The 18,590-nt window shown below is 39.0% G+C and overlaps 1 protein-coding gene across 7 annotated transcripts in view; it reads left to right on the top strand.

Annotated features, from left to right (window-relative positions):
- neto1l (neuropilin (NRP) and tolloid (TLL)-like 1, like) overlaps positions 1-18,590 on the top strand; it is a 71,866-nt gene that overhangs the window by 29,930 nt on the left and 23,346 nt on the right. For all 7 annotated transcript variants that reach the window (XR_010664818.1, XR_010664819.1, XM_065948682.1 and 4 more), the window contains exons 5-6: positions 17,124-17,165; positions 17,452-17,579. Coding sequence is in view for 5 of the 7 variants with exons in the window: in XM_065948682.1 (XP_065804754.1) it covers positions 17,124-17,165; positions 17,452-17,579 (170 nt within the window). In the remaining 2 variants the exon portion in view is untranslated. The remainder of the gene's footprint in view (positions 1-17,123; positions 17,166-17,451; positions 17,580-18,590) is intronic.

Genomic DNA, 18,590 nt, shown 5'->3' on the forward strand with positions numbered 1-18,590 from the left:
TAAAGCACCTAAAGATGAGGAGTAAGGAGTATTCACTTTCACTTTCCTCTCTCAGGTTTGTCTATTCAGTACTCAACACTGCTTTTGTCACCCTCAACCCATGCTAATGGATTTTTTTAACTGAATGACTTGATTTCTTTTTACCTTGAGCCTACATAAAAAGTCAAAAGCTAGCCACTCATTGAATAGTGGTGCTTTGAGCTAATTGCTAATACCAGTATGCTAACATCTTCACAATGGCAGAGCTGTGTTCCTATCTTAAGCAGGTAACTATCTCAGCTTAGCATGGTCAAAAAACAACATTAGGAAGTTATTATGCAGCATATATTACACAGTGATGCTTATTTGCCAATCTTTAGCTGGTAATGTTGCAAATGTTTACCATGCACTATAGACCTATTTATTTAGGCCAACGTAGTGTATGAGTAAATGTTTTTTTTTTTTAACCAAATGATTGAGCTTTTATGTTGACTTTATTTTTGATGGGAACATGAATGTGTACACAGATGTCAATTCATCCAAAAGCTGAAAGAAAGAACACTTCCCTCTTATGGCAGCGCTGGATGAAAAGTCACAGTCACAAAATACCCCAAGATTCATACTCTGGGAACTTTAGATACTGGTAAAGCAAATTATTTGGCAAGCCAGCTAACAGGATCTTACATTTTAGACAGACCAGCCTACAGACCAACATTTCTATTGCTTAGCCAGCATGGCTCTGTATGTTACACAAGAAAGTGAAACAATGCATTTTGGGTGAGAGTATTTTTTTTTTCTCTTCACTTTGATTCATTGCTCCTTCACTTGTTCCAATTATGTTGTATTCTTCAGTTCTTTATCCTCTGCTACATGGAGGTCAGAGTGTGGAGTTAGCAGAAGTCAAAGCAGTGCATATTAAGTAGCTTCAATTAGCTCCTTGACCAGTTTTACTTCAGACACACCAATTATCCCTGCATTGTAGCTGAAACCTTTTAATTATACAGTTTCAACTTTCTATGTTGCACCAGTTATACGGGAACTACTCCATATAAATAAAAGAGAAACTGTTTCATAATCTGGTGGGTTTTTTGGTTGTTTTTTTTTTTATAATTGCTTTTCAGATTCTCACATTGACAACACGTATAGACGAATAGAATTACACGTGAGTGTCCATCAGTGGTAACTGTGCAGATTCTGGCAGGCTTCCAGTCTTATCAGAAGAAATGTAAGTGGCCTTCGCTGACTGAAATGCTGAGCCTGTCATAAAAAATGTGAACATATGGATGTGTCGAGTTGTAAAAGCAATGACAGTACGCGGTACAACCAAATGGAACATCTGGACACTTAAAGCCAAGCATGCATGCACATCTTTAATGTACACATGCAGCCATATAATTGGACATGGGCACTAATGCGAGCACATGTGTGCTTGTATGAATCACATTTACATGTGCACACATATGGGCACAAACAGATGGATACAGAGTGCTGTATGAACCGCTCCCTTTTTGCTACAGTATAGTTTGATCGACCACAATGCCATAACAACCTCATAATTCATCCTCCTCTCAATGAAATCTGCGGGGCAGAGTACGCCAGTGTATTGGAATTTATTGCATGACGCTCGAGCAGCTCTCCCTTATAGCGTGATGATGGTGAAAGGGAAAGATGGGTACAGCAGTGTGGGAGTATTTCAGTGGGTGGTTCATCTGTAGCTCCTTCTGCATGCTGGTATTTGTTGCTCTGCCAACAGGGACTTAATCAAGTGTCACGTCAGTGAAAGGGAGTATATTTATGTGTGCACACCTATTTCTGTCCCTGTGAGAAAGTGGAGGGATTTAACATCCTTTTTTATCTTGTACTAAATAAATCTCTTGTCTTTTCTGTTGAGAGGATGATGACATAAAGTAGACGTTCAATATTATGGGTAATGCAACCTAATGTAACTTTTGCTGCTTTGCTAAAGTGCTCATGATGGATAGGCCGGGTCTTTGTAATATAGCAATGAGTAAGGTCTTTTACCTGCTTTTTGTAAAGATAACACTTGCTATGAGTTGACGCTATACAAAATAAATTGAATTGAATTGAATTAATGCGCTTTTTTGCTTTCCTGTTAGAAGTAATTATAAAGATAAAGCCAGCAGCCAGTTAGCTTAGCATAAAGTATGGCTCTTCCAACAGGAAACAGAATTCACCTTTCAGCTCCTCCTAAAACAACTTATTTACAAACTTTATCTTTAATCCATATATTGTGTAAAATCCAAATAGTGTTTGCACATAATGAACACTCTTTAACAATGCAATGTGCCTATTTTGCACTTCAGTGTTTGGGGAGGTAAAAAACACAAAAACCAAGCTCTTCCGGTGTTCATTGTATCTTTACACAATGCTATGCTAACTGCCTTCCGGCTGTAGCGTCATAGCTAATTTGTCCAGTGCACTTTTATGTTGTGTTATATCTCTGTGTTTCTTTGTCTGTTTTGTGCCTTTAATCTTCTCTCCTGACATTTACTTCACAGCAGCACTCTCAGACACTAGATGTACTGCAAACTTAAAAAATCAATCTTTCTCCGGAAGGGCTTGTTCACTTAAATAGGTCGTATGGAGACATCAATATTAACTTGAGTGTGTTTTATAACCATCTAAAATTCCTTGCAGGAGCATTTATGTTGTTTTCTTGAACATATACTTTCTTTATTTCTAACTTTTTGTAAAAAAATTATGAACATCATGCATTCTGTAGTTTGCAAACACATAAAAAACAAACTGAATAAACATTAAATTCTTATTTCAAACAACGGATGTTTGTATTTGAAATAACTGTAATTTTACATGCATGTCTGCATTTAGGTGTTCAATGTATTCAAAGTGCTGATATCTTAATGTCATGCCATTGATTATTGGCACCTAGTGTAATCAAGAGGGATGTCTAAGTAGACGAAAGCAGTCGTGAAGATGATTTTAAAAACACAGGAGTGCTTAGACAAGAGGATCACTATGATAAAGGAATTGACTGAACATTCTGACCTGTCGTGATCCACTGTACGTTCATAAAGATTGTACTAAATGATGTGGAAGACTTTTATTTTGAACTTTTTGGGCAACATAAGTAGGATTTCCCAACAGGTCCTCTTGGGGAAGCTTCTTCTTTTCATAGTGATATTAATTGATATTAAGAATGCATGCTTGCAATGGCTTGGAGGAGGATATAAAATAATGTGAAATCAAGAAAGGTTCTCTATGTTTTCATGCCCAAAGAATAATTCTTGTGTCAAAGACCTGCTGCCTTGTTTTATCCATTCAAATGAACAACATACTGTATACATAATAGTACTGAAATACTTGAGTAGCGCCCCTCTTCATTTCAGTGTTAAAAAATGTCTGCTGTTTCAGTGTTCCCAAACAATGGCACAGACATCCAACACTGATCACCCTCCATTAGCTTTCCTGTCTGCTCCGCTGAGATTTGTGTGAAACAGTCAAATCGGAGGTTACAAGTGTAAATGCAGTTTTCAGTGTGCAAATACAGATTTAATTCCTGCTAATATGTGACTGCAGTAACGCCCAACTGCTCACCCCTCCCTCTATGTTTCTCTGTTGATTGCATTTGCTTATTTGGGTGTAATGGCCAAGGCTTGGAAATATTCCATTCAGTAAGGAAAGCACTCAGCCTGGGTGTTTGCATTCATTAAGTTTAACCAACTCTCGAGGATTATTACCTTGTTGTAATTTCACAAAATTTCTACTTAAGAGTGACATTTTCTGTGGAATTTGATTTAAAAGTTAACTTCATTTTCTTATCATCCAGAGGAAAGAGAGTTACCGTTGTCTGAAGCCAGATTTTGCAGTTTACAGCCAGTCACTCTGTCGAGAAGTCTCTCCAAGAATAATTTGCTGACTGTCATAAATATTTTCGGCCTTAATGCACAATCAGGATTGGGAGGCTAAATTTAGCAGGCTTAAGCGTTTCTGGAAATAGACTGCAGAGAGAGTCAGGGGTGTTAAGAGAAAGACAATGTCATAAAGTTTAGTCCCAGAACAGTGAGTTCAGAGAGGAAATTAATTTGACTAATCCAATTCAAACAGATCATACCTAGTTTAATCTTCATGAAGACACAGTAAAAACTCTGTATGTAAAGGAGGAAGTTAATCATGTTCAGTTTGATCAAAAGGAGAATGAATAAGAGGGTCGAAAGCGGTCTTATTTGCCATCACAGGGCTGCTGTTTCTGCACACCAGTCCTGCATGGATTATCCTCTTGGCTCAGTGAATAGAGCGGTTCAGTCAGGCGTAACACAAGAAGCCCAGCACACTGAATATTTCCCTTCCTATTCAGCCAATTTAACACCTGCTTTTTCCCAGCAGACAGAGGTCAAAGTAAAGGAGACAGAAGATCGAAGCTTGTGGGTTTGTGTGCGTCAAGGTCCAGCAACTTCACTTCATCTTTCCCCCATGACACGCTCACTGTTCCTGGTTACCTGCAGTGTTTGTGTGGTCAGAGAGGCCAATGGGGTATAAAACAGAAGCTGCATCTCCTTGGTGACAAGAGAGAGCAGCCGCTTGCTGATGTGTCTGCAGAAAGGGTTGTTAGTTGTTAGCCATTAGAGGAAAAAAAATCATTAAGAAGTGTCGCCACAGTTAATCGTGTTGGGGAAAAGTTATAGTTTAAGGTACAGACTGTAGGATTTTGAGCTCGGGAGACTGAGGCTGCTGAAACTTTCAGAACTTTGACCTTTTAGTTTTCCAACCGCATACTAAACATAGTCGCTCAATTCTGATGTAGTGTGATATAGATCCAGTTGCTGCCATTGTTGACTTGACTATATTAAATATTTATGTCAACGATTGTTGGGATTTGCGCAACTTGCCGACTAAATGATTATACGTTGTACCTCTTGCGATTCTGCACCGGAATTACTATTCTGTGAAGCAAATTATTCATATTTTTATACCTTGACCTTCAATGCCGGTCAAATGTTGTGCTCAAGCTGTAACGCAGTCACCCACCACTAGCTGGGGCTGTAGTTACAGACTAGCTGTAGCCCAGGTCATTTGGCCTTCTCTTCTTGCTCTACTGCCTAGATGTAAACCAGCACAGTAAACAAATTGTGTCTTGTAGGATCTGTCTAGTTTGGCAGTGTTTTGATCCAGAAAATGGAGAGAGAGATGAATGAAGGCTGAATCAGGTTATACTGTCTTATTGACCAGTGCAATGCATAACCACATACAGCACAGAGATGTGAACGTTAACCTGAAAAGAGGCTGATGTTGTGTTCACTGCTATACTCCACACCCGGCAAACCGATTTCCTATCATTTACCCACAGACGCTGTGATCCCACTCGGTCTGAAACATGATACAGTTTAAAAACAATAACTGCACAAAATATGTTTCCCCTCAATTCAAAATAAATTCTGCTCAATTTTAATTCTTGTTTCTTGAATTATTCCTTACTTTTCGACTATTGCCGGTTAGTCACTGTACACTGGTTATTTTTAGTTACAAACCCACTGATACTGTTCTCCACATTTGTCCATAAGCTGTCGTTTTAGCTTTCTAGCCAACGACCTTACTTTTTTGTCTCAGTCATGCTCTCATGGTGTGATTTCTTATATACACTCCCGGTCAAAAGTTTGGACACACAACAGTGACAGTATTATCAATAATACAGTACAATATATTATTTTAGATACTGTAAGCTGTATCTAGGGCACACCTACTAATAGAAGGGGTTTTCACTATTTTCCACATTTTGGAATAAGAGTACATATTAAAACAATAAAACAATCTTCTGGAAAGAAATGCATACATATGAAGGCATCACCTTCACTATTTCTATTTTTTTTTTTTTTTTAAGATTTATTTTTTAGACTTTTTGTGCCTTTATTGTAGAGAGAGGACAGTGGATAGAGTCAGAAATCAGGGAGAAAGAGTAGGGAATGACGTGGGAAAGGAGCCACAGGCCGGATTTGAACCTGGGCTGCCCGCTTGAAGGACTACAGCCTCCACACATGGGGCGCGCGCACTAACCACTGGGTCACCAGCGCCCCACTATTTCTATTTATATAAGAAAGAGATGTCAAACATTTAAGCGTAAGTCTTCAGATAAAAATGTCTTTAAGAAAATAGCATGCTTTTTAATCAGGTGTGTCAAAACTTTGGACCGGTAGTGTACTTTTAATAATGGACCATCAAACCTGCCCCCCCATGTTTGTGTGCAAGGCAGGCATTAAGCACATAAATATATAAATAAAGATCAAGTTAAGATTACCCTGGTGACATAACCCAGGGTCATTAACTCATACTTGATTAAGCTCCCTTCAGAGCCGCAGAAAACATTATCTAACTTTTTCACAGCTGAGGAGTGCTCCATACAACTTACTGTATAAACTGACTCTGAATCAGTGAAGTTCCCCTTGTTACTATTGATTGTAAAATGATTATTAAAATTTACTAATTTTCTTCTGATCTTAAACACACATTTAGAATACTGATTCATTTTGACACCACTTGTGCAAAATAACGGAATAAGAGAGTTTTGGTGAACGTTTGCTTTATTCCCAAATGCTCAATGTTCAAGGTCTCTCTTAGATTACTCCTTAAAGGAAAGTTGTCATTGTGTAAATGCCCCCGCATGTGTGCTAGTAATGCATACTGTCAGCATTGCTTCAGTTGCTGTTGTAGTAGCTGATGTGTTGTAAGGATTATGTTCTCAAAGGGAACACGAATGTTGAAAATGTATCCAGCACTGCTGACAGTTGTGATTGTTTGCAGAACTGCAGGTTTTATAGCTTGCAGTGCCTCTGGCCTAATGACCTGTTCCCTTTAGAGCTCTTGTTGCGCTACACAGCTGCTCTGCTGGTTTAATATTCTTAATGCAGCTGGAAATCCTATTAAGGTTCTTTTTCAACAATTTGTCAATCACTTTAGAAATGGTAAAAGTTTAAGAAAATATGGAGCTTGGAGTCCAAAATCTCCATCTGCCTCTTACTTTCTCTCTCTTCCTTAATCTCTCTGTCATAATCCCTCCCTCTGCCTCTGTCAGACGCCATCTCTTCTCACAAACGCAGATTTAAATGCTTTCCCTCCACACACTCTGCTCACTGATGAAGTGTTTATTTAAAGGCTAATATTCCATTCAATTCCACCTTGAAATCGCATTATTTCTAATCCTAAACCATGTTTTGCTGACTATTACTGTGCAAATGTGGCAAGCTATTTTTCCTGCGTTCCTCCTCTAAATCCACATTGTCCACTAGATAAAGTGAGTTTGACTGCAGTTTATCACCCTACTGGGTCAAATTGTAGCCTGTTGTTGGCGTAGAAAAGTCCATGAGCCATTGATTCCCCCCTGGGCCCTGCTGGAACAAATGCAGAGCGGCGGTGGAAATTGAAAAAGGAGCCTGCTACCTCTCATAATTCGATGACAGTGAAATGAAACAGTACCTCAAGAAAGCAATCAGAATCTCAAATTACCTTTTTTTTTTTGCAGACGCATTGTTTGCAGATCAGCAGAACTGTCCGCGCTCTGTCCCTTTATGTCATTGTTTCCCTCTCTCTCTTTCTTTTCCTGCCTCTCAGGTGCTCTGCGTGCAGTAATGAGCGGCAGAGAGGCGATGTTGTGTTGATTTATTGCATGGTTGCTCAAATGGAACCTGGATGGAATGTGTCTGTCATTGGGGCGTCGCTTAGATAGAAACACCTGTGATGCCCAGGGACAACTAAGTGCTCCATCAGGGATAGGTTCTCCCCCTCAGCCATCAACTCACCTTACACACACAATCACACACAAAAAAAAAAAAACACACAAAATTGAAGCACGGTATACAAAACGTACACTCAGCATTGACAAAGTTGCAACATCATTCACATCAAATTTGCCCGAAATCACAGTAGCAGCATCTAGTTTACCAGAGGTGTAGCTGTGTTAAAATATTCAACCAATTTAATCTTGATCTACAAGAAAGATGTTTGACACAGAATGAACAGTTTCAAAATCGATCCTGCAGAACAAATATTCCACCTATGTTTCTTTCTTGTCAACCTGGTTGCTTCATTTGCCACATTCTAACGCTGATCTCTGACATCCATCAGGGTGGGTGCCCACATGCTATCATAATGTTGTACTGCTGTCCTCCATTCAAAGGAATGAAGGGAATCTAGCAAGTTGTTATAGTTTGACTTCTAGTTTAGATTTGAGAAACTGTAAAGACGATTTAAGTTACAATTCAGAGCGACATTGATCCATATCTCAAATAGAACACATCTGATATCCCATTAGCTACAGTTAGAAAACAGCTTATAAGCATCAGCCACTTCCAAGCTCATATTTACGTTATAGCTAACACTACGTTGGCTAACACTACGTCAGCTAAGAATGAATACCTTTCCTAATGTACTGTTAGAAACTACAAAACTGTTACATTAGCGTTCAGCCCCTTTCTAACTAACAATATTTGTTAAAGAAATAACTGCTAATGTTTGTTGTTTTTAAAAGTAGCTAGCTAGTAGTTACTTTAATTGGCGGTGATTCATGAAGACATTAAATCAAAACAGTTGTCAGGTACCCTTAATGTGAAAATGCAATACATTTCAAAACTATAGTCGTCAGCATTAACAAAAGGTCATCTCATTCACAAGATTTCGTGCAGTCAAATTTTTCAACAAAAAAACTCTGATGACTGAAACAACAGAGACCACAATTAGCTCAGATTTCAAGTGCTTTTAACACATAATCTCGGCATTTTTGTGTTTTGATTTGTAAAAATGCAAAGAAAGGAAGAAAACAAATCTACTGGAGTATTGTAACTTCATTTATGAGTTACATGAACATACATACAATGTTAAAATTAACTCATTAGTGAATTACACAAACGTCAAATACCACTCTTGAAGAATTCCAAACAAACACACAAGCGCAAGGGATTGGGGACATTGTTTACTTGGTGATGGAGTAGCAGTTGTCGAGGATCAGCCTTGTGTCCTTGTCATTGTTTCCCAGGGGCATCTGGGAAGGAGGAAGGAGGAGAGAAGGAGAAGAGCAGTTAACAGCTTTTGACCAATGAATGAGCCACACACATATAAAGCTACACGCACAGCCAAAAAAGCAAGTCTCTCAAATACTTCAATTTGAAGGTGCAGAATAAAGCAAGACTCCTATAGTGACTGAATTCCCAGCAGTCCTCTCAAACCAAAGACCTTGATGGAAAATGTTATTGTATGTGGCATACTCTGTGAGAGTAAAGATGTTTGCACCAAACTCTCAAGGTAGAAATGCTCCATGGACAACATTTAGACAGATATGTAGACAGAGTGGATGAGTAGATTGATTAAAATAAGCACTTCTCTAACCCTAACCCTAACCCCAACCCTTCTCCTTCAATGTCAAAATGCTCAATGGACCGTAGAAAATAGTGACATTGTAGTCAATGGAAGAAACAAAACTTATTTAAGAAGTTAATGAGAAAAATACAATGAAATCAAAGATGATACAAATCAGTTAGTTTTTCTAATGCCATATAATGCTCCCTTTCCAAGATTGATTATTTTTTTCTGCACCAATGAAAAAACGATGTGTCGTATGTGTGGAAATGTTCTAGAGTGAAATATACTGTGATAATAAGGCAAGTAAATACAATAAAAAGCCATTGGCTAACAAAAATGTTGGCTAAATATAAATAATAAATTCTTAAAAGTGCAAGCTAAAAGCAATGGTTAAAAATACTAAGATAAAAGACATATTTCAACCGTTAGCATTATCTGAAAAGTTATGGAAAAATAATGGAAATTGTTAGCTTAAAAAGTAATGGATAAGAGTTCAAATGTTTTAGGTTCCAGCTATATTCTTGAAATTGTGAGCTGAGAGTAATGGATAAACCAGATCTCTGGCCTAAAAACACATAACAGTAATGGAAAGTATTTTAAGCTAAAAGTTAAATGGATGAAATTGTAACTGACTAGAAGTTTGATGGTTACAATTGTTGGGTAAAAGTGGATGGAGGATTAAATTGTCATTGTGAAAGCGTTGAAAGTCATTTTGAAAGAGTTGAGATTGTTTGCTGAAGCTTACAGTTAAGTGGTTAAACTTGTAAGATAACAGAACTCCTTCAGATTCAAATTTCTTAGCATTAATAATGGTTAAACTTGTGCAAAAAGTAATATTCACCAAGGTATTCAACACGGTTAATGGTTGAAAGTTTAAGCTAAAACAAATCTCAACATGCTACTGATGTTGATGATATTAATAACATAGTAAGGATTGTATTGATAGGGATATTCATGATGATGATGATGATAATATGGATGATGAGGCTGTTGATGTTGTGGATGATTAGAAAAGAAAAAGTCATTAATCCCTGTGATGGGTTCAGTCCACTTCCTGTATTGAAGCGGTTTGTTGGCACTTACTGATGTTGTGTCCTCCTTTATAGGTCCTTGCTTGTGTTGTTCATACTCTCAGATGTGTGTCACTTTGGACAAAGGCATTAGTTAAATTCAATCATAATAGCTAAAGAGTTGAAATAGCTTGGTAGCCTTACAGATAAACGGTTGACATGAAATCCAAACATCACTGAGCCAAACTGGACACAAATTTAAAAAAAAAGGCTCACTAAAAAAAATGATCTAACTTTATCATAAAGAAAATGTTTAATCCATTAAAATCATAAAATCTCGAAGATAGTTCCCGTTGTTGATGAACGTTACGACCCTGAGAGTCATGTGCTTCACTTGCTGACCTGTCCTTGACCAAGACACTGTATCCCTCTCTGTATCCGGAGCATTTTCTTCTCCTGCTTCCCTTATGGAGATCAATAATGTATCACATGAATCATCAGTTCACACACAAGGGCAGAGATCACACAGTTCTGTAATCTATATGCCTCTGAAATGCTGTGACAGTCCATCCTGTGCGCTCAGAATAAAGAATGCTAGACTGAACATTACCAAACATTATTGGGGTTAAATCTTTGCTCAAGGGCACTTGGACCATCAATGTTTGGGATTGGTGTTGGGATTTATTAGTAGTTTTTTTCTCCAAGGTTTCCCAGTCACAGACCATATTTTGCATTTAGCATTGTTGGCTACTTTGATGAATACAGGTCAAGGGCAGGCTATGGTAATGCCTGTATGAATGCAAAGCAAGTAAGTTAAGCTTCCCTTGGATAAATAATGGAATTGTAAGTCATGTCAAAACGCCTCTTCTTTCCCTCTTTTCCCGACAGTCTAGTCCAGTGGAGTTCTTAGCAGTGTTGTTGGTGTGAAGCCGGTATTGGTCATGGCGTGACATTAGGGTACACATTGCTGCTAATCGCTGTTCAGGGCACAGACCCAACTCACTGGCCATGACACCCAGGGTGTGGTGAATCCTATCAGTCCTCAGCAGATCCTGTGGCCTCCTCGTTTCACTGCTACTGTCCTGTGTAGTCCGGCTGTCATCCGCAGGGTCAACAAAGCCCTGATGAGGGGATATTAGCTTTAAAGCTAATCTTTACTGCACCGTTTGGTCAAAAGTTGTTGTTTTTTTAATATATATTTATGCTTACATAAATATATAGAGAGAGATTTTTGTTTCTTTGTATAGTCCAGTATGTAACATGTAGGTTTGTTTTGGAGTTGAAGTAGGGTGAGTTGTTAGATTGAAAACTGCATACACACAGTCAATATAGGAGACTGTGCAAGTATGAAAGAGACAATCATCCCTGCCAAAATTGTTCTTTAGCTATGATTGAAAGGGCTGGAAGTAATCAAAACTGTGGGAAAAAAAATCGTCCTTTTTCTTTCAATTTCTTTTTCGACTTATTCTTCTGCCTGCCTCTCCACATCCATCTACAGTTGTGCATGGTGTGATTAATGGCAGCCATTCATTAGCTTGATCAACCACTTTAGCAGAGATTATTAATCAGATGCTTATTTAAATGTCACCACTGAGCAGCTGAGAGGAAATGAGGCCACTGGGAAATTGGGTTTTCTGTGTGTGGGCTGCTCATGTATGCGTGGTTGTGTATGAGTGTGTGTGTGTGTGTGAACTCCCTTTGGTTGCTGGAATATTGCCACATACTGATAACTATGAACCTCATTCATACTGTTTTACATACATTTGGCTCAGCCGTGAATACTGAAGGGATGTGTAGCAATAGAGCCTGATGTTCAATACCAAATGAGAACTTATTGTATCATTAATAAAACATGTGTTGTGCCTATTATGAAGAGCTATACATGTGGGATTGTACATTACTGGACGTGTATATCTCTTAACACCTCTATAATGGTGTGTTTCATTATTTTGTGTTGTCTTTCTTTTTCCAATAAAGGATGTTTCTCACTAAAGAGCCTAAAGGGGCTAATCAGGACCAACTCAACATTTGATTCAGATTTTTTACGAGAATTAAATTCTAATGTTGGTGGCTGCCAGACTGAATTACCATTGCAGCACTGCTACAATTGCAAACACATTTTTAAAAGAATGTGATTAGCAAATGTTTTGCCGGCATTAGCAAGCTGCTTGTGTGTGGTTATTGGAGAAATTGCATCTTTAATCTGTATATTCGACAGTGTCTATAAATCTCTGGGTTTGTCTTTTTTTTCATTCAGGTGTGCAACCGCTGTGCATTTGGTGTAAGTGTCATTTTCTGTCAGGATTAGTAGTTGTAAGTCGATGGCAGTGTTTTGCTCTTTGAGGAGCTCGATATGTGTCTGTGCAGAGCTGCAGGGCGACTTAAATTCTGCGTTGCGGGCTTTAAAGTGAACATTTTCTGTGTTGCAAAGGGTAAATACAGTAAAGCCCCAGAAGATTACTCACTTACTGGCGCTTTATAAGAAGAGGAGAGGGTGTGGCCATGTGAGGATTTGCTCTGAATTCAGTTCACCCAGGCAAAGGCATTGTAAAGAAGCTGCAGTGTGAATAAAATGACAGCACAAAAGACCCATACTCCTCATGTCAGAACGTATACAGTGAGCTATGATTTACCTTGGAGAATTTACTCTGGTAATTATTATTCAGTGAAGCAATACATAGTGATACTTTTGAAGTTTCACCTCTGTAATCAAATATTACCCAACGTGACCGAGCCTAGGCATCAGGCTTATAAATTTAACAGGATTAAATCACACGCTGTGGAAAGAGTACATACGCTTTTTTATAGTTCATCAATCATTTTATCAATCCATGTAATTGATTGAATCGATTAATCAAGGAGGGCAGCGTAGGAGAGGAGTTGATTGATAGCAGCGGGGATGGGACCCACCTGATTGAAATTCAGGAGCCAGAGTCTTAAAAGGTCACGGGTCACATGAGAAGCATTTATAGGCATGGCAGTGTCTTAGTGGAACCTTTGTTGCTGTCTTAAGAATAGCCTTACCAGAAGTGTCCTTGTGAGTGTGTGTGGGAGTGTGTGTGTGGGCATGCGACCATCATGCTTCTATTCCTTTGAGGTTGCCTGGCCTTGTGATTGTTGTAGGTTAAGTGATGCCAAAGCCCAATAATAAATCTCTGGAACAACCAGCACAGATGACCTGAAGGTCACTGTTTCATTAACTGTCTTCCACTTCGATTGGATCTCATCCCTCGTTCCTGTCTGCTTTTCTGCCTGCCTACCTACCTGCTCTCTATAAGTACTTAAACATCATGTGGAAGGCAGCATGTCGATACCTTACATGGATAATGCAGAGGGAGGCTTATGTAGGAGGTATAAGTAAATCAAGTCAAAAGAATAGTTCAAAAATATGGGTTTTTACAATGTTGGTGAAATATATAGGCTACTATTCTTATCTCTATATTAATAAAGACAGCAGAGCCAGAAGATTGTTCCCTTATCTCAGCATAAAGACTTGAAAAAGCTAGCGTGGATTTGGCAACAGGCAAAATAAACCAAGAACCAGAGGTGTGGACTCGAGTCACTTGACTTTGATTCACAGATTGGATGACTTTGGACTCGACTTGACAATATCATAAAGGGCTTACACCACCAATGACTCGTGACTTCACTTGGACTTGAGCCTTATGACTAGCGAGTACTTGAGATTTAACAGAATTGGTAATTGGGAGTGCTGATAGCCTAGCGGTTATGTCGCATGCCCAATGTACAGAGGTGAAAGTCCTAGTTGCAGCGGATGTGGGTTTGATACTGACCCTTAGCCCTTTGCTTCATGTCCCAACATTTCCTGTTTCTCTTCAGAGATGGCCCAAAAAACAAGTTAAATGTGTTCGTACAAAGACACTCATGTTGTATTTGCAGCGAGTGAAAACATTATTGTCTCAACTTTTGCCTGCATTCAAAAAAGAGGCTGGGACGCTTAGGTTCGATTCGAGCTAATCCAACCAATAGATGTCTGCGTTTTGCTATTGAAAGAAAAATTCCCTTACTGCTTTGAAGTACACGACTCAGCAGCTCTCTAAAATGGAGAGTGGCCATGTGGGCGGTTTTGTATGAATGGTAAAGCAGGCCATTGCTTCCAAGAAAGACAAAATAGAGTTGCTCACTTTCCTTTTGCTGTCCAAGGCCAAAGAAACCACTTGGTTTTTTTTGTTTTTTTAAATGCATGGCATACTCCATTCAAGTTCCGCTCATTTAAAAATTAGTTGGAAGAAATCACAGGGGAACTGAAGTAAATGCTTCAGGAGAGGCTTTTAAGTAGAAGTACCACTTTTGAATGTCTTTTGTGTTCACACGATTGCTTCACTATGTCTCTGTTGGTATAGTGAAAGCACCAAGGATAAAGTGATTTTTGCCTTTTAATGGGATACATTTTTTAACCAATATGTAGAGGCTCGGGTCTTCTGGATCCCTTCTTGAAAATGTCTTGAATCCGGCCAAAAAACTCTTTTGATTCCAGATTTGATTCAGCCAGTTTCATCTTCAAACCCATCTTCCCTCCCCCAATACTTGATTTCATTCATTTTTTTCCATGTAGTGTTCTGTCACAGGCATGAACCATTGCCATATATATATATATATGGGACTCGCTCTTCAAGTGTGCTCCAACACTGAAGCTCTGACTCATGTCTAGACAGAAAAATTAGGGCACACATACAGACAAAAACGCTGACATTTAGGCAAGGTATTCCTGCTGTGCAATCAGGGCTCATTTTCTAAACTGAGCTCAGCCAGCGGTCGCCATGTCTCATTCTGGCGAGGAACAATCAGATTTAATGGGAATCCTTTTTTGTGTTTCCCTATTTTCCACAGGCTCTGTCCTTAAAATGAATACAGCTCACAACTAACAGCGTCTCTCTGAAAGAACATCTTCTGTGGAAATATTTGAATCAACTGAAAGCTGTGGAGGTTTCTTTTTCGTTTCAAACACAATGCCATATGTCATGTCATGGTGACAAGGTGACATGCTGTGCTATTAGAGTGAAACTTCAGTACAGAAATTAGTCCAAGAATAGCAGTCATATGACTACTTTAATAGCTTTCATTATAATTTCCCTTTTGTCAAGAACAAAAGTGAGTCCTGACTATGAAAAACAAGTCATTCATAAGTGACAGGAGATCTCAATGATACATTTTTCCTTTGTCTTGGTAAAATCCTATGATTTTATTTAAAATCAACTACATGTCAAAGTCATTTAAGTCTATAGTTAATCATAAATTCTGCTGGAGTTTGGTTGAAAAAGCACATAAACATCACACACAGAGGTGATGATGTGAAAAAAACAAGACAGTAGAAAATGTTAATTTCTGTCTTGTGTGAAGTCGTCTGAGGAGTGATGTTGAGTCTTTAGGGATAAAAGTCAAGACTGTGATGTTTCACTAGCAAGACGAGGTAACACACCTCACCATGGACGGGCCTGTTGATGTAATTTATTGCAATATTATACAGAGAAACGTTTTAAAACCTTGTCATTTTGACTGTGAACACTTCAACACTTTCCCTTATTTGGCTGACAAAGGTTTGGCCTTTGTTTGGCTTAATTAAGTACTTTTTATTCTTGGTTTATTCAGGATTATGTTTACACCTTTAAATGGTCTACACCAGGCCTGTTCAAATAGCAGCCAAGGGGCCTGCGAATGACATCAGACTGGCCCACTGATCAGTTCTATTTACAATTAAAAAAGTAATAACTAATAAACAGGGGGGAAAACTTGTGAATGACTGTCATTGTTGCCACAGTAAAGTTTTAAAAACAGCACAGCGCTCCAATTTAATAGAACATCACACCTGTGCTCGCAGCCTATAACAAGCTTGTGTTGTTGATGTTTAAAAACAGGCCTGTGTACTGTTGTGGTGGGCTTGCTTGTCTGGCCCCTGGGTCCTTAGCCCTGAACAATATAGTTGAATAGCCCTGGTCTACACGATTTTCAGAAAATGTAGGCAAAAAGCAATTTATTTTTGCTTTTTCTGTTCCCATTAAATCTAAAATGTATCAAATCCCATAAAATGAACACAATTAAACTCATAAAACTCTCAATTTCCCTGTAAAATGAAGCTGAAACTTCTTCTGACAAGCATGTGAACTAATGAACGAAACCCAGAAGAACATCTACTCCACAAGAGTTTGACCTAGATCCTTTAAATGTTCTTGTAAAGATTAAATGGCCAGTCTATTTGTTTGTTTCTAGAGTTTTGCTTACGTCGGGACGCTTTTCAGAAATGATAATGTAAACAGATGGTCTCCTATTTCTTTTAGTAAAGATTCAACCCCTGCCTAAAGTAAAATTACAGGTTGGGCCAAGCGAGCAATAGGGAGTTGACATTAATTTACCATATCTAAGGAAGAAGTAAGTTTCTGCTTATGGTGTTATGGTCTTGCAGAACATTCATTGTAGATCATTTGGCTCTTAATTTTCTGTTCTTTAGCAATAGTCATTGCAATGGATAGAGTTTTATAAGCTAAGCTTCCAAAAAAATATCTCATGCTCAGTACTTTATGACTTTAAGTTGTTTGCGTTATACAAGATTACATTGGTGGTGCATTACATTCCAACCAACTTCTTTTCAGTGACTGAAAAGAAAAGAAAGTAATCAATGATTTAATGGTTCCAAAATAATTGAAGCATGAGAGCAACAGTTTCTCGCTTTCTCTGGAGGATTTCCCTCGGCGCTTTGTTACACCTTGTTGTTTTTTGTCTCTGTGAGGATCCTGATTTTGTAATCATGTATTAAAAATGAATGCCCCCGCCTCTCTTCTGCTCTCTCCTCAGATCCGGACTTTGCAGACTTGGGAGTCCCCCCGCCTCTACCCTGTAGGTATACTCGCTCTCTCTCTTTCTGCCTTTGTTTCTTCCGTTTCTCTCTTCATGTTTTTGTCTCACTTGTTTTCAATCTTTCTTAGTTTTCTCTTTTCATCCCAACAGTTTCATCCTCGTACTGTTTTTCCTCCAGTTTTTCTTCAATTTTCCATGAATATAATTGGACTTTTAGCTGTAAAAAACATGTATGTTGTGTGTTCCTGTGTGGTATTTGTGGAGTTCACATACTGTATATCTGTGATTGTGTGTGCATGTGTTTATGCATTCCCATGTGTTTCAGCCTGTCAGTATGATATGGTTGGTCCAGAAGGTATCGTTGAGTCCCATCAGATCACCAGAGACGGAAAGGCGGGCGCCACAGAGGCCGTCGACTGTAAGTGGTACATCCGGGCTCCCCCGCGCTCCAAGGTTAGTGACACCAGCAGCACTAACGTAGCTGTCAGTTAGATTTACTGGCAAATTTTGAAATGTCACATGAAATCTTAACGCAGTTAGCAAGTCAGACCAAGAATCAAAAAGAAACATAAATACTGCAAGAAAATAGCGCGTGTCTTTGGAAATTTCATTGAGCTTTTGAGTTTTTTTCCTTGTTAATTTGCTGTCTCCATTCAGAGTTCCTTCACTCATGCATTAAGATCAGTGGTTGCATCAGAAAGCTTTGATGTTTCATGTGGGTTTGTCTGCAGCTGTCAGCACTTTCCCAACGTGAGTGTGTGTTCTTGGAGGGGGGGTGAGGGGTCAGACAGACACGCAGACGGGTTTATTTTGGGTCAGACCCTTTTTTTAATCAGCGAGCTGTTGCCAGGAGGAATGGAGGGATGGTAGAAGGAGAGAAAGAGGGAGAGAGAGAGAGCGGCCAGACAGAGAGAGAGAGAGGGGGGGGGGGGTGCTGATGAAATGGTGTTGCCATGCAGCTTGACCCCGAGGTCCACTTCGGCCTGTGTTTGTTTCCCCCGGCCGCTGTTCTCCACGCTGCGCTGCATGCATATACAAATACTGCATACATCCACACACATCCACACTTTTGCTAAACACACACGAGACTGGTTTCCTTATCTGCCAGAGGTACCTGTGCTGCATTAATGCTACAGGATTAAAAGTTTCCTGAGTGCAGCAGTGCAGGAAAAGGCCACATTATTCAAATACTATAACTTCTCATTTGGCTCCATATTGCTCGTTCATACACACATACACATACCAGTCCCATAACTGCAGTAAAGCTGCTGATGAAACAGGTTTGGCTCCTCATGCTGGGTTTGATTTAATAGAAAATGGCAGCACATATATGGTTATAATAACAATTCATTCAAGTAGAGAAACTGCACTGTAGGGGTTTTAGAGGAGTAGTCACATTTACAGTATAATACTGTGTAATACTGTAAATGTAAATGGTGAGGTAAAATACCTGCATTTACAGTT

The sequence above is a fragment of the Labrus bergylta genome, chromosome 20 (assembly GCF_963930695.1).
Source record: "Labrus bergylta chromosome 20, fLabBer1.1, whole genome shotgun sequence".
Lineage (NCBI taxonomy): Eukaryota > Metazoa > Chordata > Actinopteri > Labriformes > Labridae > Labrus > Labrus bergylta.